This window comes from Acipenser ruthenus, chromosome 23 (genome assembly GCF_902713425.1).
Source record: "Acipenser ruthenus chromosome 23, fAciRut3.2 maternal haplotype, whole genome shotgun sequence".
Taxonomy (NCBI): domain Eukaryota; kingdom Metazoa; phylum Chordata; class Actinopteri; order Acipenseriformes; family Acipenseridae; genus Acipenser; species Acipenser ruthenus.
The window spans coordinates 16,554,690-16,578,919 of record NC_081211.1 but is presented as its reverse complement, the minus strand read 5'-3'; the positions used below and the strand labels follow the sequence as shown (position 1 = coordinate 16,578,919).

The 24,230-nt window shown below is 37.3% G+C and overlaps 1 protein-coding gene across 3 annotated transcripts in view; it reads right to left on the bottom strand.

Moving 5' to 3' along the window:
• mapk9 (mitogen-activated protein kinase 9) overlaps nucleotides 1-20,078 on the bottom strand; it is a 30,832-nt gene extending 10,754 nt beyond the window's left edge. For 2 of the 3 annotated variants that reach the window (XM_034022031.3, XM_034022034.3), the window contains exons 1-6: nucleotides 19,813-20,078; nucleotides 9,925-10,083; nucleotides 6,701-6,830; nucleotides 6,542-6,600; nucleotides 5,787-5,925; nucleotides 2,779-2,944 (exon numbers count right to left, since the gene is read on the bottom strand). In XM_034022031.3, coding sequence (XP_033877922.1) covers nucleotides 2,779-2,944; nucleotides 5,787-5,925; nucleotides 6,542-6,600; nucleotides 6,701-6,830; nucleotides 9,925-10,040 — 610 coding nt within the window. In that variant the 5' untranslated portion in view covers nucleotides 10,041-10,083; nucleotides 19,813-20,078. The remainder of the gene's footprint in view (nucleotides 1-2,778; nucleotides 2,945-5,786; nucleotides 5,926-6,541; nucleotides 6,601-6,700; nucleotides 6,831-9,924; nucleotides 10,084-19,812) is intronic. The other variant, XM_034022032.3, reaches the window with a different exon arrangement.
• Between the last annotated feature and the right edge of the window lie 4,152 nt (nucleotides 20,079-24,230).

Below are 24,230 nucleotides of genomic sequence, written 5' to 3'. Positions count from 1 at the left end.
ATATAATTGTAAATTAATAAATCATTCTTTATGCTGGAGATGTAGCAAATACAATTCAGACTTCCCACATTTAATTTGGTATTGCACTAAAGTTAAAAGAAAATCTGGTCAGATGTTTTCTTCATATAAATCAGATATTTAATACTCATAAATATCTCTCCCAATCTGGCTATACTGGGAGATACTTCTTATCTAGATCTTTCTTATCCAGAATGTAGACTACTTCTTACTCTTAATTCTTGCTAATAAAAAAGCTATTCTTTGTACCTGGAAGGATACTGAACCTACATCCTTACTTCGATGGACAAATCTGGCTTTAGAAGCACAAACACTTGAAAAAACACACTTCTTTTATTTAGATAGATGGGTAACACTTTAGTTTAGGGATCCGATATAAGTGATTATAAACAATCTATAAACATGTTATTAAGTATGTTATTAACAATTCTAGAATATGATTTGAAATAAGAGTATTATTATACACTTTTGTCATTGTTTTTTTGTGCTATTGTTTATAATCGCGTATAACGGATATAGTCGGTCTGTCTTTTCAGGTCTGTTTGTCTTTCTAGCCCTGTCTGTCTCTCTGTATATGTCTGTCTCACCGATTGTATGGGGTTGCTTTGTTTTTGCAATACAGTTATTATACACTTTTGCCATTGTTTTGTTTTTTTTGCTGTTTATAACCACTTATAAACTAAAGTGTTACTGATAAATGTTCAGAATTTTCTTATCTCTGACAAACTGTAAAGAGTTACAATCTTTCGACTAGAGATCACGAACATGTTATGGTACTTATCAAAGTATCAGGCGCTCCATTTTTTTGTGAAAGGAAAATCAAACTGTCAAGGTTACAAATCTAGTAAACAAAATAGGCATGTGTCCGATTCCTTTAAAGAGTGCTAACCTATGTTTTAAAATCCATGTTCTTACAAAAACAAAAACAGTCCACTGGTCCTTTACTTATACTGGAATATGTAGATATTTCAAAGTGTGCTTACTTGTACCGAATCACTTCACGTGCCGTATTCACACTCGTTCTAATAATCTAACTGCAATCAAAGTGTGTGACCTACTGCACAGTTACAAGGATGCACACAAGTATTTAGTCAGCCTAGAATAAAGAAGAATTAGAGGGGACTTGACTGCAGTCTTTAAAAGGAGTTACTTTACACACAATACAGTAACCAGGACCAGAGACACAGAAATGAAAGGTATGGAATAGGTTACCTAGCCATGTTAATTTGGCCCATTGTGCTGGATTCTTAAAGCGTTTTCATGCAAATTATCAACTGTTTCAGAAAGATTCCTAAACTCATTATTACATTTGTAATCTGTATTTTATCCTTTTAGAAAAAAAAGATTGCTCATTACAATTTGAAGTAACAAGTGTTGAGAACGAAGCTTTGAGAATATAGCCAGTAAGTAATGAGCTACATATAAGAAAGACACAATGATCTGCACCAGAACCCTAGCAGAGTTACGAAACTGGCAAGAACAATCAAAAGGTGGGTTCAGCGTGTCTCAGTGCTGTGGATTTCAATGGTGCTAGTTCTGTAACATTCCCAATTTAGCTTTCCTTGCACAAACAATGTCATATTAAAGTAAAATACGTAATCAATTGTTATGTATTGTTTTAAGGTTGTGGTCTGATTAGTCATTCAATGATACTTGCGTGAAAAGTCTTTTCTAACTGACACAGTATATCAAAACAAACCAACCCCCACAATTCACAGACCAGCCCCTCTGATGCAGTCGCACCCTACACAGCCTGTCAAAGTAAACCACAGGGTCATGGGCACAAGGTGGGGCTATGCAATGTTAAGACGAACTGAGTCATTTTGTTATTGTTTTGTCTTGGTTTCTAGAACCACAAGAAACAAAACAGATACCAAAAGTATTTTTATAACCTCTGTACTGTGTTTTCATTAAAGGGAACAAAGAGAGCATTTACACATAAAACAGAATCATACAATGTAATGCAGTAATAATAATAAAAAAAAAAACAGAATATATTTATGGCAAGGATGACATGGTTTGGGAAGACCGTCTGTAACTTTGGAACAATATTAGCACCTACAGTGTTAAGACATTAAGGTCACTTTGTGCTGTAGAAAACATGACTTGCAGTACGAAGAAACTTGGAAGGTGGAGACACCAATCGATGGACAACACAACTGTAGGACTACAATCAGCCAAGTGTAATATCTTTATAATACATCGCAGAACCTGATATTGATGTGATACAGTCATCTGAAATTCCTTAGTAATTAGTAGTTTGTATCTCTTGTATGAGATGGAAATAACGTCACATTAAAAATAGCTTTAGTTTAATTATCCTTATTTAGCTAGATATTATAAACATATAGAAAGGGTGCTGTGTAAAAATACAAGCTGATTTTCACCCAGTAAATGATATTCAATATAACAATATAAAAGTAGAATGTCAGCTTTTTAAAGGGACACTCACACACAGGGATATATATATATATATATAAATTCAATGCAGCAGTGTAAATTGTCCATCTGACTTTATAATCTGACTGTATTGATTATATGTTTTGAACTGCAGAGCCACTGTAAGGATACAATCCCTTCCTGGAAAGATGATTTTGTGGAGAATCATTTCCGCCATTATGCACCCAACAGACCATAAATCCACTACCAGGTGTAAGTGTGCAGTTTGACAAGAAACACAAATCCACTTATCACACTGTATACAATTAGATCATTCAATATTGCAAAGTTGCCCCCAGTTATTTGAGAGTTTCTGCTTACCGTTTTCCTTGTACTTCATACCAAGGATGACTTCTGGCGCTCTGTAATATCTTGTTACTACATAGGGGGTCATCATAAAATTTGTGCATGCTGTTCTTGCAAGGCCAAAATCGAGGATTTTCAAAGTGCAATCTGATTTTACTACAATGTTACTCGGCTTCAAATCCTATAAATGAAACAATAAAACAAAAACAAATGTTTTAACACGCATAGAGGACATCAAATTAAAACCAGTTAAACAATTGGTGTTGGGATGAACATGGACTTTATGTGTAAGACAGCAGATACATCTCTCAGGAGTCAAATTCAACACTGGTCAAAGAGAGAAACACTGTAGCATGGATTTTATTTACTTCAGACCATGTTAGTTACAGGAATACATAGCACATACAAACCTGTTGGCAGGCAGGCTTACTGATGTGTTTTTTTATGAGATATAATATGAGGTTTAAACCTGTCTTATTATTATTACTTGTTTATTTAGCAGATGCCTTTATCCAAGGCGACTTACAGAGACTCTAGGGTGTGTGAACTATGCATCAGCTGCAGAGTCACTTACAACTACGTCTCACCCGAAAGACAGAGCACAAGGAGGTTAAGTGACTTGCTCAGGGTAACGGTGAGTGAGCCGGGATTTGAACCGGGGACCTCCTGGTTACAAGCCCTTTTCTTTAACCACTGGACCACACAGCCTCTTCTTCTTAGCAACTAATGCATCCTATGAGATTAACAGGTTAGATGTAAACTCCTTAAGACTTCCACGTTTTCCACTTTTGTTTTAAATCCATAATGTTTTACATCCAAATTGTCTACAATTGTGCAAATTTGATTAGTAGCAGAGAACTGAAATGGTGAAGCAGAGGTTTAAGTGGAATCCTATAAACTCTGAATTTCCCTTTGTTTAAAAATGTCATGTATAATAATGTATATACACTGCATGTGATTTCTGGAAAGCACTAACATGGCCCATTTGCCTCTAAACAAATGTAAAAGAAAAGTTTGTTCAAATATCCAATGTTTATCCCAGCACTATAAACAACAAATTCAGTATCAGCATTGCAAAACAATCAAAATGACAGGGTCGTTTATGCAAACAGATTTCTCAGATACTGTATATACTGGTATTTAAAAACAAAGGCCCATGGCTTACTGTTGCAGGCATTAATAACAATGTGACAATCCAGTATTTCAGATGCATGCGCATTTTAAAGAGAGACGTGTGTATTACTGTTATTAACTAAGACATGGTATATCTAATCTAGTCTTCAAAAGAGGTACTGTAAAAACCTTTGTATAAGTCTATTTTCTAGGTATTTTAGGGGATCCTAAAAAGGGGGGAGCGACTTATACACCGGTGTGACCTATAGGCTTTTTTCCTGAAATTGTTGTCTCAAAAAAAAGAGGGACGGGGGGACTTATACACCGGTGCGACTTATACACCGGTTTTTACAGTACATTTAATCAATCAGATAGATACAAGATTTTCATTTCTATTTTTCAATATTTATTTATTTTTATTATTTTTTTTAAACTTTGTGCCCTTATGTAGGGCCCTATGAAAATTTATTTTCTGATTTTTTTTTTTCTGATTTCGTTTTTTTCCGTTTAAAAAAAATGTAATTCAAATGTTTCCGTCTGCTATCTGCAGATTTCATACGGTCTAAATGTTAGATAAACATATAGCTAAAAAATTAGCCAGATTTCATAGACAGCTAGTTTGAAGCAACCAGATGGAAGGAAAGCTTTAGCGCACCACACATTTCATGACAACTTGAAAGGTGATTGCACTCTACTCTGTGTTTTTAGGGAAATGGCACCTTTGGCTAAACATTCCTTTCCCACAAAACTTCAAAGGAAAATAGACACAATCCCTTAACTCACAATAACTATACAAAGCCCCTGGAAGTAATATAATCTTCAAAGGATACATGAGTTCCTGTTATACGACAATCAGCAGCCCCCATGGAGTGGTTCGGGGCTGGGATGGCACACTGGTTGGAACCAGTGTTTAGTGTTAAGATTGGGTTGAGTGAGTTCAGTAAAGTAACATTCCAGAAGAGAGGGGATTAACAGGGAACTGTCCTTGTTCTACTGGAGCAGCCAGGAGGGGATGAAGGGGGATGTCTGATTGCTGTGTGCAAACTATATAAGCTTTGGACAGTTCATCTAATATCTCAGAACACTCACTCGTGTGCTTGTGAGGAGCATCTCCTGCATAATGTAATAAAAACCATGACCGTATCAAAGGACTTCAAGTTTCTTTATTTTACCATCTACTTTATTTTTACTCACGTTACTTTTCAGCATCAGCTTTTTAAGCTTTCAATAACTACAATCGTGGTTTATAGTGCTTGGGAGCCTCGCTGATTCTCTTCATACTGATGCGGTTCTTTAGATGGATTTTTGACATTAAATTATCTTTGCAGGTATTTTTTTGGGTCCAGTCAATTGAATGTTGACAGCATTTGCAGAATATCATACCACCTGATGCGTAAGAACTGACTTACTCGCAACATTGGTGTTAGGTTTTCATTTCTAAGCTTTTTAGCTGAGGATTTTCCAGTTGTAACAGGGCTTTCTGACATTCTGAAAGGCTGTTACTAGTGAGGTAACTTTGCCTGCAGTACAGTGAAAAGCACACTCTAAGCTGCGTTTCTTAGCACGACCAGCAACGTAGTTAATGCCTGCCCTGTAGCACAGTAGCTACGACTGCCTGCCCTGTACTGTACAAAATGCATTTCAAACCTGGAAACAGCACTGGACTCCCCATTATTCTTGTGATTCTGTCCGTGTTCTCGTAAACACAGATTTCATAGGGCCCTACTTATGGGTACAAAAAACTAGTACATTGTACAATAAGACTGTACAGGACAACACTGAAAACATTTAAAAAGTAGAAGTTATTTTCACAGTAACGTTGTTTAAAAGTAGAACAAAAAACATACATTCTTTTGACAAGATGTACCGATGTTAACAGTCACATGACCAATTACAGTGCATGTACTCACTCTGTGTATGATGCCAGCTGAATGGAGGTGTCTGATACCACACAAGATCTGATAAAGAAGATAGGACATTCTCTCGTGATCTAAATCCATATGGATAACCTGACACAAGCTGGCATCCATCAGTTCCATAACTAAATACCTAGACATTGAAAGAAAAACAGAGTTCATTTATCCTTGAAATGTATCCATTTTAAAAGAATCACTACATCTTTTTTTATTTATGTTGTATTTTTTATTATTATTATTATTATTATTATTATTATTATTATTATTATTATTATTATTATTATTATTTTTTTTTTTTTTATTATTATTATTATTATTATTTAGTGTGCGGGTGCTAATATGAAGCCAGATCATTTGGGTTCCTGAAAGGTTCTTGGTTGCATATCAGTTCAATTCTTGCAACTAAAGATTCTTAATTCTTAATAATAATAATAATAATAATAATAATAATAATAATAATAATAATAATAATACTTGTACCTGATTTATCTGGATACTGTACCAATACAACGAATCTACTTGTTTAAAAAAAAAAAAAAATTGTAACAATTGTTCCCACTGTCCAATTTGGCTATACTGAGTTGAAATACAGACTGTTTTTGTTTTGTTTTTCTTCACTGTTCTCTGGCCGCATTTTATTTTTTTTTTAAACAGACCGCGAGTACCTAAATTACCATTACATAGTCCAAGACTTGTGCTAATCTTGGTCTCTGAAACCCTCTGAAAATAAAACGTCACGATATACTTACAAATCCTGGAATTCTTCAAGCGACTTCTGTGGTGTGAAAACATTTAGCAATCTAATAATCTGTAAAACAAATGGGGCAAAACATTCCGTCAAATACAAATAACTTTGTATTACTGTGGAATGAGTTCAGGTTGTGTTGAACTCAAAGAGGACTACTCACATTTTTATGGTTGACACATTTTAGAAGAACAAGTTCTCTATAAGCCCTCTTTGCATGGGTTTGATTCTGAAAAGGACGACTCAACTTTTTGACAGCAACAGGTAAACCAAGTACTGTATCAAGTGCAGAACTGCAAAAGAAAAAACGAAAAACAAATAAAGACAATTAATACAAATACACAAGTGAATGGTATGGCTTTGCATAATGTTATGGTAGTTATCCCTTTAATGACCATGATGGTGTAAGCAGATCATACCGAAGTGTCATTCTCGGACCGTGATCGGGTACACACAATAACATTTTTTTAAAAAAACCCTTACTTGCCTGATTGATTTTTTTTTTTTCGTGTGATGTCACTGAGACGGGCATTTCATTTTTAAGGGACAGAGACAGAGAGTTTACAGCAGCACACAGAAACAAAACATCACAGGAACTTGTTTAGATAAGAAAGAAATGGAAAAACACAGTAATTCTGATGTATTTGACTTACAATTATATCAGGACATTTATTCAGTCCCATGTGTTTTAATATATAGAGAGGATACTGAATGACTGTTCATGGTATACAGTTTTATTTCAACGCAGGAGGATGTTTCAGTAAATCACAAGCCCCGACAGGGTGAGTGCTTTATGTAAGGACACACGCCTAAGGGGAATAAAAACCATATACCACAAGTGATCATTCAGTATTCTGTTTATACCATATCATATTTAAAATAATAGCAATAAAATGTGCACATTATTATTATTTTTTTTAATCTTAAATCAATTAATTCAGGGATTATTTTACCTGGCAGATCTTTACTTTCATTGTCAACAGACTGTGCTTCGACTCTCATTAATTTGAACCCTGTTTATGGCCTCTTTGCAACCATCTTTAGATAGAACATTGAGCTCAGTCTGTCAATTTACATCCTTTGTTGTTTCCTATCTTCACCAGTTTTAATGAAGGGGTTACAGGCTGCTCAGATAAGTCAGATGCAGTTAAATCTGTAACTGGCATGTCTTGACTAAACTCTGTTGTTTCCTACTGTTACCAATGAAAGGGCTACATACAGGCTCTGTTTGGATAAATCACAAGTGGGCAGATACGTAACTGGCATTTCTTGACTAAACTTGTTCTCAAGGAAAATCGGAAGTCCATATCAAAACAATAGAAATTTGAAATTATTTCAGACATTTTAAAGTTGTTATAAAGCACGCATAGGTGGCAGTATTGTCTGAAGTACTGAGACGCAGCTCCGTCCTGAATTTCAGCAGCACACAACTGGATTGGAACCTGGATTGTTCTATTGCTTGTTCTATGCTCGTATCACAATCCAGCACTCTTTTTTCTGGTATTTCTATTACAATGTGTGTATAGTTAGTTTTTACAAACACTGTTTACTTCAACGAACTACAGAAACCAAAACTAACATTTGTTTAACACTAGAAGGACCGCGGCAGTCATTTTGGCGGTTTTTGGTTTTAAAATGTAATTTTCTCCAGTCGTGTAACACATATGGGGCTGCGCGTTCATGTACCTTTCTGTCCATATGTATTAAATATTCTCACAAAGCATGAAACACGGGAGTGCAGAAATAAAGGAGATATATTACATTATAACTAAAAGCCCCGAGAGCAGTCACATTGACGGCCACACAGAAAACAATTGTATTTTGATTATACAGAACGGTATTCTACTTTATTATTTTTATTTACCAGTCCACAATGTGTTTAGCTGTAATCAGATTAGTCTCTAATCTCTGCCTGAGTGAATGACTGACGGTCTATTGTTTTTCAATCAGCCTTTTGAAGGCTGGTGCCTGCTTGACAGCTGTGCTGCTTTGGTCAATCAGTTAGCATCTATGTATCTAATGTATTGGACCTAGCAGCCATCAACTCCTGCATACTTTACAAAGAATGCACGGAGCAGAATTTACCAAGGAGAGAATATATTTTACAGTTAGCACAGGAACTTCGCAAGAAGCATTTGGAACAGAGGGAGACTGCCAAGTGTGTACCCACAGCTGAAGCTGGCAACCCCGCTGAGAGCCGCAAGAGATGCCAATGCTAGGTTGGCAAGTGCAATAAAAATAAAACTTCGGACAGCTGTTCCCTGTGCAGAAAGGCGATGTGGAGAAGCACATTATCTGTGTTGACTGTGAACAGCCTTAGACTCAAAGTAAATGAATACCCTTTTGTCGAAAAAAAGAAAAATAAATTAGACCTTTTTTTATATAACTTTGTGTGCTGTGTGCTTCTGTAAAATATACCTACATTGTTCGGTTGCTTTTGCTCATCTGATAAAAAACCGATTGCTGTTGAAAAATTAAAAATGTATTGCTATCGTTTCAGTTTTATAAATAGGTATGTTGTAAACCGATGTCTATTCAGATGTTTATTTACATTTTCTTGTTTTGATTTGTAAAACAAATGTAAAATAAATGTTCAACAACCATGCTTTGGTTGTTCAGATGTTTGTGACGTACTCAATAATTTTTTTAAAAAAACAACGAATTACATCTGACTGGTTCTCCTTTCGTTATACTATTTACAGTGTTTTGAATACAGTCGTCAGAAAGACGGCTGCAGGGCTTCTAGGTATGAGTATATCTCTGGTCCTTCTAGTGTTAAGCGTAGCTCTATTCTCAAACTCTAGTGCAGCTAGTACAGCCCCTTTCCTGTAAATTAGTGTGACTGTACCTCACCTTACAACTCAGTCTCGCCTGTTTCCACAAGCCCAAACTTGAGCAGGATATATTTTAGTTTTAACAAAAATCAAACCGATATTCAGAGGTAATATTTTTCGTTAAGAAAAACAACTGTATCACACGCAACTACCGTTCTCTCTCCTCTTCCCCATAGCAACCAATACACACTCCTGATTCCCCGGTAGTGTACTCCCCTGACCTCCCAACTCAAACCTAATAGGCTCTCGTTAACTGTCAGTAAATGTACTGTATTCAAGCCCCCAAAACACACAAGAGTCTATTGCTGCAGATCGGAGGCTCTCACGGTGCCGCTTCCAAAATGCTTTAAATCATGTAATAAAATACTGCACTGTTCAAAAACCGGAACATTTCTGATAAACGCCGCCCTCAATTAAAGTGCCGCAGCTGTTTTTAACAATTTAAAATAAACGTCACAGCGCTAATTCGAAGTAATACGGTATATTTGCTACAGAAACCCATTCTGGTGGCAGATCATTAAAGCATTAGGGATGGTCTATAGCAGGTACTTACCAGACTATCCCCTGAGCTCCAGACCCTATTGCCCGCAACTGCTGGTAGCGTTTCAGCACCGTGAATGTTGAATCTCCCACCTGCACGCTGTGAAACTGGCTGTCGCTGTCACTCATGGTGTATTGATGAAAGCTGAAGACCTCAGTTTAAAGAAGTTACCTGTTAAAGAAAACAGAAAAAGCATGCTGAAAAAAAGAGTCTCACATATGATAGCAATGATTCCAATAATGAGAAAAACACCAGTCGAATGACGTTTGGTACTTTTCAATATACTGCTGTTTAAAAAACCTGACCACACACAGCTGTAAAGACAAATTATCACCAGTATCCACTAGGGGTGGGCCAGTATAACATTTCCACAGTATGTTACCGTCAGAAACTAGTAACTCTGTATAAATCCTGAAAGTTATAAAATGAAGGCTTGCTAAAAATGGAGAAATACTGTTAATTACTGTTGTAATTCCCAAACAGAACACAAAAAACTTAACTTTAGAAATCACACTTCCTTTCAGGGAATGCTTTAAACTTGAAAGGCAAAATAAGACATAGCAATTGTCATTTTTTTTTTTTTTTTTTTTTTTAAGACAATCACAATTTTATCAGAAATATATTTGACGCAAGCCTTTCCTTTTATCCAAATGATATTTTTTATTTTTTTTTAAACAAGTATCAGATTAACTTAAGTAAAAATTCTAACATACTGTACATACTGTACTGTAGTTGATGGTAAACAGAATTAAGTAATGATCAGTCACATTGCTTAACTAATACAGGTTATCATTTAAGAGCAGAGAAAAGTTTGTTATTTTAGGCATAAGGCCCAAATACATCAAGCAAAACTTAAAGTTAACGCAAGTTATTGGATTTATATCTACAGTTCATGTGACATTGCACAAGTAGGCTTCCAATGTAGTTACTAATGATTATTACACAAGTAGATTTCTTCACTTACAGAGGTGTGCAATTTTTGAAAAAGGGACAAAATGGTAGAAAAATCTACTTGTCCTTATTAATTTATTTGCCCCCTCCCCGTCGCACAAAACACACACACAAAAAAAGCAGAATATAACCTGTAGGATTTTGGTTTTATTTAACAGTGAACTCAGTCAATCAATTAGTGATTAACAGGGTCGGATCTAGCCTTGTAGCTTGACTGGTTCACTACATTCTTCAAGATAAACAAAAGCTTCCCTGTGACCCCACATCACCTCAATAAATGTATAACATTCTTTAAGGAAATGTTCCTTTCAGTGCAGTTTTGAACATATCTGCTAGAAAATGTAAGTAACATACTAAGAGTACAACTATAATAAGCAATACTTGGGAGTTATTAAAATATAAAAATAGCTTCTGCTTGTTTTTTTCCCCACTCTTCCCTCTGAGCTGATGTCCAGGTGTTTTAGTTTGTTGCATCACAGATATGAAATCATTGCCAACTATTACTACTTTTTTTTTTTTTTTTTTAAACAGTGTACAACATTTTACAGCTATTTTTCCTTATGTAATATCTTGTCCCATGATGGCTAACTGGAACACTGCTGCAGAAATTTAAAGCCACACTAAAATGTAAAGATAATGCTGTTGCTGGGGTTACAGGACACCTTTTATCAAATACTTTACCTTTGCTGTATCCTGTGCTGTAAATGACATATCATTCAACATAATGTTTTGATATTTTTACTCATTCATGACTATTAAACACTAAATAGTGCTAAATTTAGAAAATACTAAAAGAAACTTAAATTCTATGACAAATGACTAGAAGTCTTTTTCATTTGAAGACAATGAGAAAACTTCAAGTTGAAATGTTCGTCTTTCTTTTAGTATTTCTATTCTCACACCACAGGTCATGAATCAGCTTGGGAATAAAACTGAAAACAGCATCCAACAAAATAAAGAGGATGCGTCTTGTAATTAGCTTGCGCCCCCGACTGCAACTGAGCTACCCAGATTCTGTTCCCACCACAGCCATTCATTTCAATACGAGCGTCAGGAGATATTATCATACCGTACCTGCATTGTTTAAAGTTTAAATAAATTATGGGTGTTAGTTACTGCTTAATATACTCAATGTTTCAACTTTGCTACTTTTTTTTATTATACACAACGGCATCAATGTGGATGAGACTACTTGTGTACAGCATTACTGTGGCAGGGCAGAAGCCCTGTTGGTATAAAGTGTGTGTGTGTGTGTGGACAAAACACGTGGGAATGTGGCTGGGGCCATAACAATGATTAATGGGTAGTGAGACTCCAGCCACAGGTGTATAAGAAGGGGAATCACAGGTGTTAGAAAGGTTAATGACACTGTTGCTGTGTGCAGTTCTCTTTATGTCCATGAGTTTTTGTGTAGCCCTTTTGGCCCTTGTGCCTGTTTATTTTGTAAATGTGTTTTGTTTAGTGTTTACTGTATTAGTGAATAAACATGTGCGACAGCACTTAAACTGCAGCTCCTTGTTTCTGAGTCTCTCTCCCTGCTGGTTACATCTTGGGCTGTGATGCTACCCTGTCACAATTACAAAGCACACATTCTCAAATACTGTAGCTGACCGCGGTTTCATATGCATATCTAACAATGGTTAAACGTTTAGGAAAAACTGCCTTGGAAAACATTTACAATCTAATCTACTGACATCCCTAAAATAAAATAAAGCCCCACACACATCCTCTTGAGATGGGCGCAGTGGAATTGCAAATGAAGCATGTACATCCAAGAAAAACACAAACAAATTGTCAAAAAATAATACACGTCCGCTTTTTTTAGTCCTGTATGGCATACAGACAAAAAACGAACATGGTGACCTTTCAATTTTCTAGCTTTAAAACATTTCTATGCATCTGTTCTTTGAAGAACATGGAAAAACATGAAGCTATAACAAATTATATGCAGTAGTACAGCACACCAATTTCCTGCAAGAAATCAGTTTCTAGGAATTCAAAAATGTTCTCTATGACTTTGTGCCTCATAGTTACTCTGTGTTTTAGAAGCAGTGTTAGCCCATTCAGTCCTTCATTTTTTATCATGTTTTACTCTTACAGGCAGCACATTTTGTGCTGACATCGTAGCAGGATTTCAGAGAACTCCCTGCTGTAGAGTGGTGCTTTTTTCCCCCACTGTGTCTTTGTTTTCATATATGGGATATGATCGCTCGTTCTAATCACTTCAACTTCCTCTGCTGGAACAGGTGTGATCGAGGATGTTTTTCTAAACGGAATGAGGTTTAAAAATCATTTTAAAGCAAACTTTCCTTTCACTCTGGGCGCTGAAATCTTCTTCACATGCGCTGTCAGAGGTGCTGTAAATGATATAAAACACGACGCAAAGCGTAGGCAAATTAGCAAAACGGTAATGACTCGTCACGCACACGTGACCTTTCCTTAGCCCTACCTTAAAAGGATCTAAAGTTAAATGAATTACAGATTTTTGAAGACCATTTTTTAAAAAACAGTATTTGTGTTTATCATTATCATTATTTCAACAGAGGGAGTAAAGTACTGTACAGGCATTTCCCCATGTTTTCTGCTGCAGTCAATCTGTGATCCATTTTACAATACCTAAAGGCAAACACAAATGTAAAACACCTCTGAAAAAATCCCTCTTTCTTTCCAATTCCGACCCACACTGGTTGACACTGGCATGAGCACTTTAATTGGTGCTTCTATAAAGTACAGTGCAGCCCATACACGATTCCAGCCTTGCTGAAGCACCCCCAGATCATCACCGATCCTCCACCACATTTCACAGTGGGTGCGAGACACTGTGGCTTGTAGGCCTCTCCAGGTCTCCGTCTAACCATTAGACGACCAGGTGTTGGGGAAAGCTGAAAATTGGACTCATCTGGGGGTGCTTCAGCAAGGCTGGAATCGGGCAGATTTGGCATGAATCAAGCCAAGTACAAGGTTGTCCTGGAAGAAAACTTGCTTCCTTCTGCTCTGACAATGTTCCCCAACTCTGAGGATTGGTTTTTCCAGCAGGACAATGCTCCATGCCACACAGCCAGGTCAATCAAGGTGTGGATGGAGGACCACCAGATCAAGACCCTGTCATGGCCAGTCCAATCTCCACACCTGAACCCCATTGAAAACCTCTGGAATGTGATCAAGAGGAAGATGGATGGTCACAAGCCATCAAACAAAGCCGAGCTGCTTGAATTTTTGTGCCAGGAGTGGCATAAAGTCACCCAACATCAATGTGAAAGACTGGTGGAGAGCATGCCAAGACGCATGAAAGCTGTGCTGGAAAATCAGGGTTATTCCACCAAATATTGATTTCTGAACTCTTCCTAAGTTAAAACATTAGTATTGTGTTGTTTAAAAATGAATATGAACTTATTTTCTTTGCATTATTCGAGGTCTGACAACACTGCATCTTTTTTGTTATTTTGACCAGTTGTCATTTTCTGCAAATAAATGCTCTAAATGACAATATTTTTATTTGGAATTTGGGAGAAATGTTGTTAGTAGTTTATAGAATAAAACAAAAATGTTCATTTTACCCAAACACATACCTATAAATAGTAAAACCAGAGAAACTGATAATTTTGCAGTGGTCTCTTAATTTTTTCCAAAGCTGTATGTGTGCTCTGAATTAATATTGAAATGTCAGTCGCCATCTGGAGTGTTCTGTTTATTATGGATGTTTACTTGTTACTGCCATCAGTAACTCCATCCATAGTAATTTCTGAATGTTTTCATTTCAAAAGGTTAAGCATTGAATGTGTTTTTGTGGTACGGCAATTTTGTTTGGCATAATTACATACCATGGTTTTTTCATCCGATTCCTCAAAATACTTCCAAATGTGGCTTCCCTTTGCTTAGATATGCCATTTTATAAAAAAAAAAATATATGAATGACATCACAAAGACATTAGATTTAAAGAGAAATAAATGTGTGGTTACCATGGCATCAAAAAGCCTATACCTCCAATGTTTGTTTTCAAACACACTTTCCCAGCAGTCCAAGTAACCATTGTATCCATCAGAACAGATAAGGGCTAGAGAAAACAGTCTGTATTACTTTACTGCATAATATTCAATTCCTGGATGGTAAATCAAGGCTACAAAAAACATGCTGTCTGCTGTAAACTGCAGCATGTAGAATAGAACCCTATAATACATGTTCACTAAAACAAGCACATCATACAATATATCCTCAGTCAACCTATTTCAGTACCATGAAAATAGATCATCCAAAGCTTACATTTACTGCAGATGCAGATTTGCTTCACTTACAACATGCAAAGTAATACTGGCACCAGAGGCAAGTAAGTTCATGTTTCCATACACTGATTCAGTACATGTGTAGCTGTAGCCTCAGTAACTTGTGCCAAAGAATGCGCAATGCCCAGAACAAGTTTCATCATCATTGGAGGAATGGATCTTAAGATATAACCTACTATAATATGACATTGCCAAGGATATTCACTCACTGCAGGAGATCAAGGCGCCTAGCTCCTTTTTTCAATGCTTTTAATGTTACTGGGGTATATTACTTTCTTAGTAGCTAAGATTAAACATTGCAGTTATCTTAACTGATAATTATAGGGGTCAATGGTGTTATTGGTTTTCTGTACAGTACAGTTTCTTTTGAACCCCAACCACTAAAATGTTTGTAAACAATGCGGATCAGGTTAGACACCATTTTAATGGTATACTGTATATATCATTGCCCTTTCTTTTTTTTTTTTAATCACAAACCGAATTAGAAAGCACACATACAGTGCAAAGAGAGACAGAAGAGTTGAGCTGAAGTGCCAGTCAGTCTGACAGTGACTGGCAAAGTCTACCAGTCATTCTCTTGTAACCTCTACTGTATATATTTCACTTTTACCAGCTATTTTAATGTGAGTGCACATCAGCAGAGGCCATTCCAAAATGGTTACTTAGACTGAATCAACAGGAAACGGGTCAGGATCATTTTATATTTTGAAAAGAATGCTTTGTAACCACCGATCAAAACAAATCTGTATTTCTTAAATTGCTGGTAACCATTGCTTTAGTAAAGAAGCTTGCACCAGGCAAGACAACTGTGTATCTCTGGGTCTGAATCAGGTAACCAAAACTCTGGCCTCACGAACAGGAATAAAATAATTCAATTAGGACCCTGTGCGCTCCCAGACTGTTTGCATTCTTCCATAACTTGACCTTCTGCACACTCTACCAAAAATGCTTTCTCCTTCTGAATCATCTTGTTATTCAATCCCAAACTTATCCATGCTAACTATTGCAGCAGGAGAGGGTTATACATGACATCAGCAACAGCACCGTTTTTTTAAACAGTTTTTTGTTATGGATAACATTTTACAATTTACAGATAATATTTATAACTGTTTAAACCAAAATACTGTACCTGGTCGACTGCACAAAAATAATTAATACAACACAGCATATGATATTTTGGCACAGCCAGGGCCTGAATTGTGAAAATTTAACAAGGGGAACTCGACAAATTTCCTGAAAGATGCACTTATTATAATTGGGCATTTTGACTGCTGGGTAGTGGTAGTGTCCATTTTGAGTGAGTTCAAGTCAACTTAGTACGCGGTCTGTGGACTTTCTGAGATGATTATTTTCAATTAAATGTTCTTAGCAGTCATGTTGTATATTCGTAAGTAATCTATACAGACAGTACCTTTAAATGATTGCTGTAGGGGTATAGCGATTATACGTTTTACCAAAAATAAGACAAATTAAATAAAAGTCTCATCATAACATTTTCCAAATGGACTCATAGCTGCTCCTAACATTCTGGCATTCAGATTTGTCGCTAAACAGTGAATTTTTGTCAACCAACTCTTGGTGTAAAAAAGTGGAGAAAATGTTTCTAAAGAGAGGGCCCACACATTGTATAAAAAGCAAAGATGAAAGGCTTTCCAGTTCCAAAGATGCCCGACTTCCATAATATTCATCTGACTGAATCCCCTTCCAGTCTGCTGTTGACACTACAACTGTATTTACTGCTTTTAGGAGAGGCTTAAGTTTGTCTGGAATTCCAGATGCATTATGACCTGTATGTTTTCAATATACTCCCTCATCCCTTTGCACGCTTTGGTAGTACTTAGGTGAAACAAATCACAAAGCTGGTGAACTTCTTCGTTGTTTTTAATGTCACTTCCTTGTGGCCAGTTTGCTGGTTGCAAGAGTTTAATGTTCTCTATGGACTTCTGACAGTCAGCTGTACTTCTCATAGCTTGGTTCAAAATTGGAGGGAAGTACCCCATTAAATTGATTAATTCCTGTCACTTCAGTGTCTCCACCACTTAATTCTTATTTCCATTGCATGATGGTTCATACACTGCCAAAGTAATATTTCTGGATAATCTTTCACAAGTCTAGAAGCTACTCCAGATTTACTACCCAGCATCACAGATGCTCCATCTGAGGCAAAGCAGATCAGATACTCTTGGAGAACTTTTTCTGAGAAACCATGATGGGAAAGAGTTAAAAGTGATGCTTTATATATTGTGTCTGCATTAGTAGCAGCAAGTTCAACTAAATCTAGGAAGAATGTTACTACAGGTTCTTCTGAATCGCAAAGACATGCCTTAATGTAGGGCAGTAGTGTGGAGTAGTGGTTAGGGCTCTGGACTCTTGACCGGAGGGTTGTGGGTTCAATCCCCAGTGGAGGACCCTTGCGCAAGGTACTTTACCTAGATTGCTACAGATAAAAACCCAACTGTATAAATGGGTAATTATATGTAAAAAATAATGTGTAAAAAAATAATGTAATTGAATGTAAAAAATATTGTGATAGCTTGTAAAAATTGTAAGTCGCCCTGGATAAGGGCGTCTGCTAAGAAATAAATAATGTAGATGATTAAAACTGACTGCAGTAGATTCATCAATCGGAACTGCCAATTTGGATTCACTGTCTAGAACACTTGCCACAAGCTTTTTCCTCATTTCGCTGGCAATATGATGAGAAATATTAGCAGGACATCAGAATGTGAGGTACATCAAGACCATTTAGAACTTGCAAATCACGTCAGTAGGAAAATCAGTAAATGACCTTCCTGATTTTGCTGTCCCGTAAACAGTCTGAAACACTTTATCTACTATTTCATGCTGATCTTTTTTCCATTTCAGCAGCACGATTTAATTAGTTTTTCTTTGGCCTGTCACCTGTTGGAATTTTGCACAAACTGTACCTCTATCTTTTTTTCTGCACACATCAGCCACGTGTATATCGTCTTTTTTTTCTTAAAACTGGCTTTGTGTCCGACGTTCAGGATCATCTTGTGTATTCTGTGGTTCTATAACATCCTCAGCAGCTGTATCATCAAATGATGATGTACCCCCATGTCATGATCTACTCCTGTCACTGTCTGCCTATGTATGTGCGTCTGTGAACAACTGGAACTTGGCATCAGCTGGTGCCCCGCTCCCCCCCTTTGGTTTTTCTGCTCCTTCTACACTTGATAGAACGTCCAGTGCTCTGTCCCGCAGGAAGCACCTTCTGGTAGGACTTTTGGGTATCGGACTTCGAGAATCTTAAATAAATATCATTACCATTTGCGTTTCCTTCTCGTGCCTTGTTGCCTACCGGGCATTTTTCTATTATTTTCAATAATAAACACTGCACACTGGTACCCATTGGTCATTGCAATATTTTACCAACAAAGTATGCTATTTGTAAGATTTTAGCATGTGCAGTATTACAGAACAATATTTAATGTACCCATTGCCGTGTAATATGTAGTTCTCCATTTCTGAAAAAATAGTGTAAATATACATATTTTGTGTCACCTAAATATAAATACAGCTAACGTTTCCCTTATTGACACACTACCTAGTACTCTGCATTTAGGAACTGCATAGAGCTGCACGATTTCTTTCAAATGTCTTCAACAGAAAAGACCAGCTGCTTCAAACATCTCTACTACCAACTCTGTTGGTATTAACATGTTTAATGTAATACATCATTTTAGTTCTAATAATGTCCAAAAAAATTATTATATTATTATTTGTATTTACAAATGCTAATGAAGAGCTGGGAATCCAAGACTGAATTTCACACCTGTGTTTTTTTCTGTTGGATGTCTATTGTAGCTTTCATTTACACTTTGGATTTTTTATTTTGCACAGCAAAAAAAAATCTCCTGGGGTCTTTACACTCGGTATTCCTCGTATTCATGTTTCTCTTCCAACTTGACATTTTATTAAATCTTGATGAAGTACAGCGCGTGAGTAATGCGAGATTGTCTTTGATGTCTTTTTTAACCGCCTCACAAGCTTGTCCAGTGAATACAGACACATTTTAATCAAGCCGGCGCAGTCTAAGAGGCGAGCATATTTTAATGTATCTCGACAGTTACAACAACATAGTCCTCATCTTCATACAATTTGACGACTGTATACATGGGAAACAATTTATTTTTTAAGAGGAACACTGTTCCCCCTCAATTCGAGCCCTGGGCGCAGCATACGACTGTTTTATTTTACCGTTTTATGATCACAGAATAAATCAGTTACACGATACTGTGTAGGTTACGTCAAAAGACAGAGGCGGATACCCCCAAACCAACCTACACCGGCTCACACGTTAATTCATGTCATTCCATTCATACCATTGTCACTGCAGTGCCAACACAGATGCTCGGCTACCGCCCGGTACATTTTGCAACAGCCGGTCATTTATCCACATACTGTGCGCGTATACAGAGGCCAGATCGAATATGTTTCTGATGGGCGTCGTACACTACACTTAGTGCTTTCTGATAAATTCTACTGTTCGTTTATAGAAAGTAATATTTTTGTAATAGACTTTTCGTGCTTAGCTGTATGTTTGACAGCTCAATTTCCAAGGCCGCCTCCAGCTGCTACTTTTACTTACACTTCTTGTGTTGTGGACTGCACTGCAGCGGGCTAAATTTAATTATAACGCCCTACCTTGGATCTTCTGCCTGCACTTCTCCCCTGCTCACTCGAGTTTTATACAGGGCGAGCCTCACTCAGCTTCAACATTCGCAAACAAGTTCTTTACCCAATGACAGGAGAATGGCAGACCACCGACTTCCCTGCCAGCAACAAAAATAAACTCGTAAGATTGTTTTTTGTTTATGTGCTGCTTAGTTTGATTACGAGTTGTTAACTCCTATCACTGGCATGATTGGCGCCGGACGCTCAGCAATTCGAGGGCGAGCAGGAAGCGTCATCACGTCATCACGCTTTGCCGAGCGCACACCGGTCTTGTTCTTGTATCCCAGAGCTGGCTGCGCGTGGCTGCTCTCTGTTTGACGTCACGTTGCTACCAGCAACGCCTTCTCCAAACCTTTGGGAGACTTACCAGCAACATCATCTATGTATAGTCTAGTTGCATAATTAATGACTTATTCTATTTGTTTGATGTATGTAATGAAACGTAATTGCATTTAATTATTTAATTTATCACAATGTATCACACATGGCCCTTTCATTCATTTGCGGTCCATTATAACTTCTTTTTTTTTTTTTTTTTTAACGTCCTATAGTTAGTTTCTGGATTATCAGACTATACAGAGTCAGTTTGATGTACTTGCTGAATATTAACTGTATTGTAGCAGTCTACATTACTCATCATGGATAAGTACAGTATGTTTAATGTGCTATTAATTACTATTTTATATTGATCATTTCATTTATTTATGTAACACTTTTAAATGTGTCTGTCATTCATGATGAATTACGTATGAACTGATTTATCAGCATGATAAAATAGGAATTCATGATGAATACACATCTAAATCTAATCATTTAATTCCGTGTCTGCAATTCATCATGAATTACATATGAACAGACGCTTATTTGAAAGTGTTACCACTTATTTAATATAGCGTTGACAAGGCTGTTCAACTTTTTTTGCATAAACTTGATAAAAGATAACACGTCGTTCCCCTCCATTAACAAGGGGGGCAGCAGTAGTTTTAGTAGCTATTTGAATTACGATTGGCAGGTCACGCATGATCTCTGCATCGTCTCTGGTTCACATCCGCAGCATAAAGGAATATCCACTAGAAGCTGTCCTGAGGGCATCAGGTGATTCTTAATGGTTAGGTTTAGGGTTAGGTATTGCGTTAGGGTTAAGTTTGGGTTAGGGTCAGGGTGGGTTGATGTCGGAGAGTTGCCGAGCTCGGGAAGTGAAAGGTGGGAGTGCTTGACAAATGCCTAGAATCATGTGATGTCCTGAGGACAGTGTCTAGTGGATATTCCTTTCTGCTGCCAGCCAGCCTACTGCAGCAATTTACGAGAGCTGCGCTGGGCTGTGCAGGTTCTGCACAGATTTCAGCGGGTGGCGCTTAGTGACGTCACCAGCAGCCCTCGAAGAATGCGCATCTGTGCAGATCTGCGGAAATCTGCGCTATAAGAACACGACCACTGTACTGCGTCCTTTCTGTTCTTCTGCCGCAGGATTTGGACTGGCTTGTTGATGCCAGGGATCTCTTAACTGAGGTCTGTTCGGGGCGGGGTCGCTTTTAATCCAGTTACGGTTATTTGCGCCCTCTGCTGTGTAGAAGCTTATTTTCATTCTATTCCAAACTTAAACAGAAATAATATTAAATCCTGATAAAAGTGATGCATTCATTATTCCGGTCACGGCGGGTCTCAAGGCCGGGCGGAAGACACTCACGTGACTCGGCCGGTTGGCCACAAATCCAAACTACATACAGGTCGATGAGCGCATTTATGTTCTTTAACAATATGCCCCTTCAACACTGCAAGAATCTAATGCAGTCTAGGAAAAATAACTGCCCTGTACACAGCAGTTTAGAGTATTTTACACAGCAACCAAAGTGTCTTAAAGGGGAACTGTAATGCAAATGAATCCATTCCAACAGAAAACATGTTAACTAAAGCTTGTGACGCATTTTCAGCCTCTTCTTGAGCTGTATACCGTATAAAAACCATTAAAACAAATTAACATTGAATTTATTCGAGCTCTCTTTCGTCGCGCTTTGTGTGACGCCCTGTCATTGACTCGCTCTATAGTCACACATAGTATTCTATTGAGCGTATGTCCCGTTCTTATGTTATGTAGGTATTGTTTTGTTGATTTAAAGGCTTTGGCACACCAAAATACTTTTATTACTGTTTTTCCTTTTATTATTTTTGCACCCGAACGCTTTGAATTCCGACATACTACACTGTGCCGGCGTTCACTAATGTGGGTGGCTGTCAAGGATATGACGTAAACGGCTCCAGAAAGGTTCCAATATGGCGACGGCTTGCATTTCCACCTGACAAAAAACTTTAATACTGGTATGTAACTGAAATAAAACGCTTGATTTTTTATCAAAATTGGCGAAGCGAGACGCATTTGTTATGTATACAGAGCATTTAGAGAGCCTTGTTATTTTGAGTACAGTTCCCCATTAAGTGATTGCAGCTGACAAAATAAATCTGCATAATTCATAACACGTTGCACACTTGGATATATAACTAACTCCCACATGTCCAGTTTGACTGTATTATTATTTTAAAGCGTGACATATGGTACTGCACTCGGTTTACTTAGAGAGTTGCACTTGTTTGATCTTTCACCTAGCGGGTGACATTTTTCAGCCACCTGACATGCTTTCAGCCAGTAACACGCTTTGACCGAGAAGACACTGCAGGGTTGAAATGACACAGGAAGTGCAAACAGATGACCTAACAATAAACCGAAGTAGTACGAGATATAAAGTTCAAACAAACAACTCGAAACGTGTGCTATGACATGTTTCTTTCAAAACTACATTGAGACCTATGTAGCTAATAGAAGTGCACAACAGGTATGATTCATGAATTATTCTGTTAGCTAGAATTCATTTAACATATTACTAAAGTCACCCTCTGTCTGTTATTGAAATCTCCCTGTCACAATACAATGGGAGTCAATGTGGATTTGCTGCTGATAATATCACTGTGCTCAGTGCTGGTGTTCTAAAAATCTGCATCTCCCCCTCAGGGCTACCGGTAGCACAGATTAACAGACTAATCTGAAAAACAGCACCTCCCCTTTTTTAATTAATGTTCTAGCACCACAATGCACAAACAGCATCCCTAAATCGCTACGATTTATGGATGCTGTTTGTGCATTGTGGTGATTTCTTTTCGGACAGAAAGTTCCAAGCAATAGCTATATCACATGTAATAAACTATAACGTTAATATTATGGGTCAAATATATATAAAAAAATCTTGCTATACAGTACACTTTCTTAGGTGGAGTACCTAGTAGCATTCTACGATTGGCTCTGACCCTTACAACATACACACATTATGTAGCTATCTTTAAAAGAAAGAAATGCATGTAAACAGTTACCTTAAAGCTAGACACAGAAAATGACATACATGTGCATGATTTAAAGCACCTTTCCAGCAGGTTTCCATACAGGTTACAAATGGTGCCTTGGGCAAAACTGGTACCCTAGTGGCAGCCATCAACCACTGCTACTGCCTGTGTGTGTTTAATAAAACCTGGACGCCTGAGTGGCGTTTCAATCGCAAACTCTCGTGTCTCTCTTGTTTCTCAGCGGATACCCACACATTAAAAGTACACCCATTACAACCATCTACACAACTGATGAACAGAAGATGTTCTACTGCAAATCTTGTGATCAAAGGAAATAGAACTCCCCTGTACAACAACTCGCTTCAAAATATAACAATTAAGAGGCACTCCTCCACACCCACATAATAAATCAACTATGACACAATACAGATTGTTTTGCTGTGGCAAGCCCAGTGTTGAAAGCTGTGTAGCACTTTTTTATTTCTTTGCTTCACCGAGCTGTTTTTATCTTCCTGCTGCTTCAGGTTCGGAGTAACAGAGCAGCAAATGGCTTCAGTGAGGAAGGAAGCCCCTTGCCTTTGGGAATGGAAACACTGTTAAGATAAAATGACTCTTATTTTCTAGTTTAATTGAGCTGTCTGCTGTGGCCTTATGATAAAACACAATAATAATAATAATCCTTTACTGGTATATAAATGTGAATCATAAAGGGTTTCTTCAGGGTAATAGTCAAAAGTCAAAATTGTGCTTTAGGACTCTTTTTTTGTTGTTTGCAGGCCTGTTCTGGGGAAAGAAAAACATATGGTGTAACAAAATTCATCCCTTTCAGGGCTTTATAACAAAAACTAAAAGTTTTCCTTTGTGAGTTTTTAACACTTCTTTAGACAGTTCACACAGGTCCATTTGTCCCATATCAACTTCCTATCAAACCTACTCAGGTGCTTTTATACAGCTTAAATCAATCAATTATCTAAACAATTCATTTCGGTGAGGCTTTCCAATTGTTTTAACCATGGCTCACAAGACAGTCTCTGCAATACAAACACTGAAGACCTGTG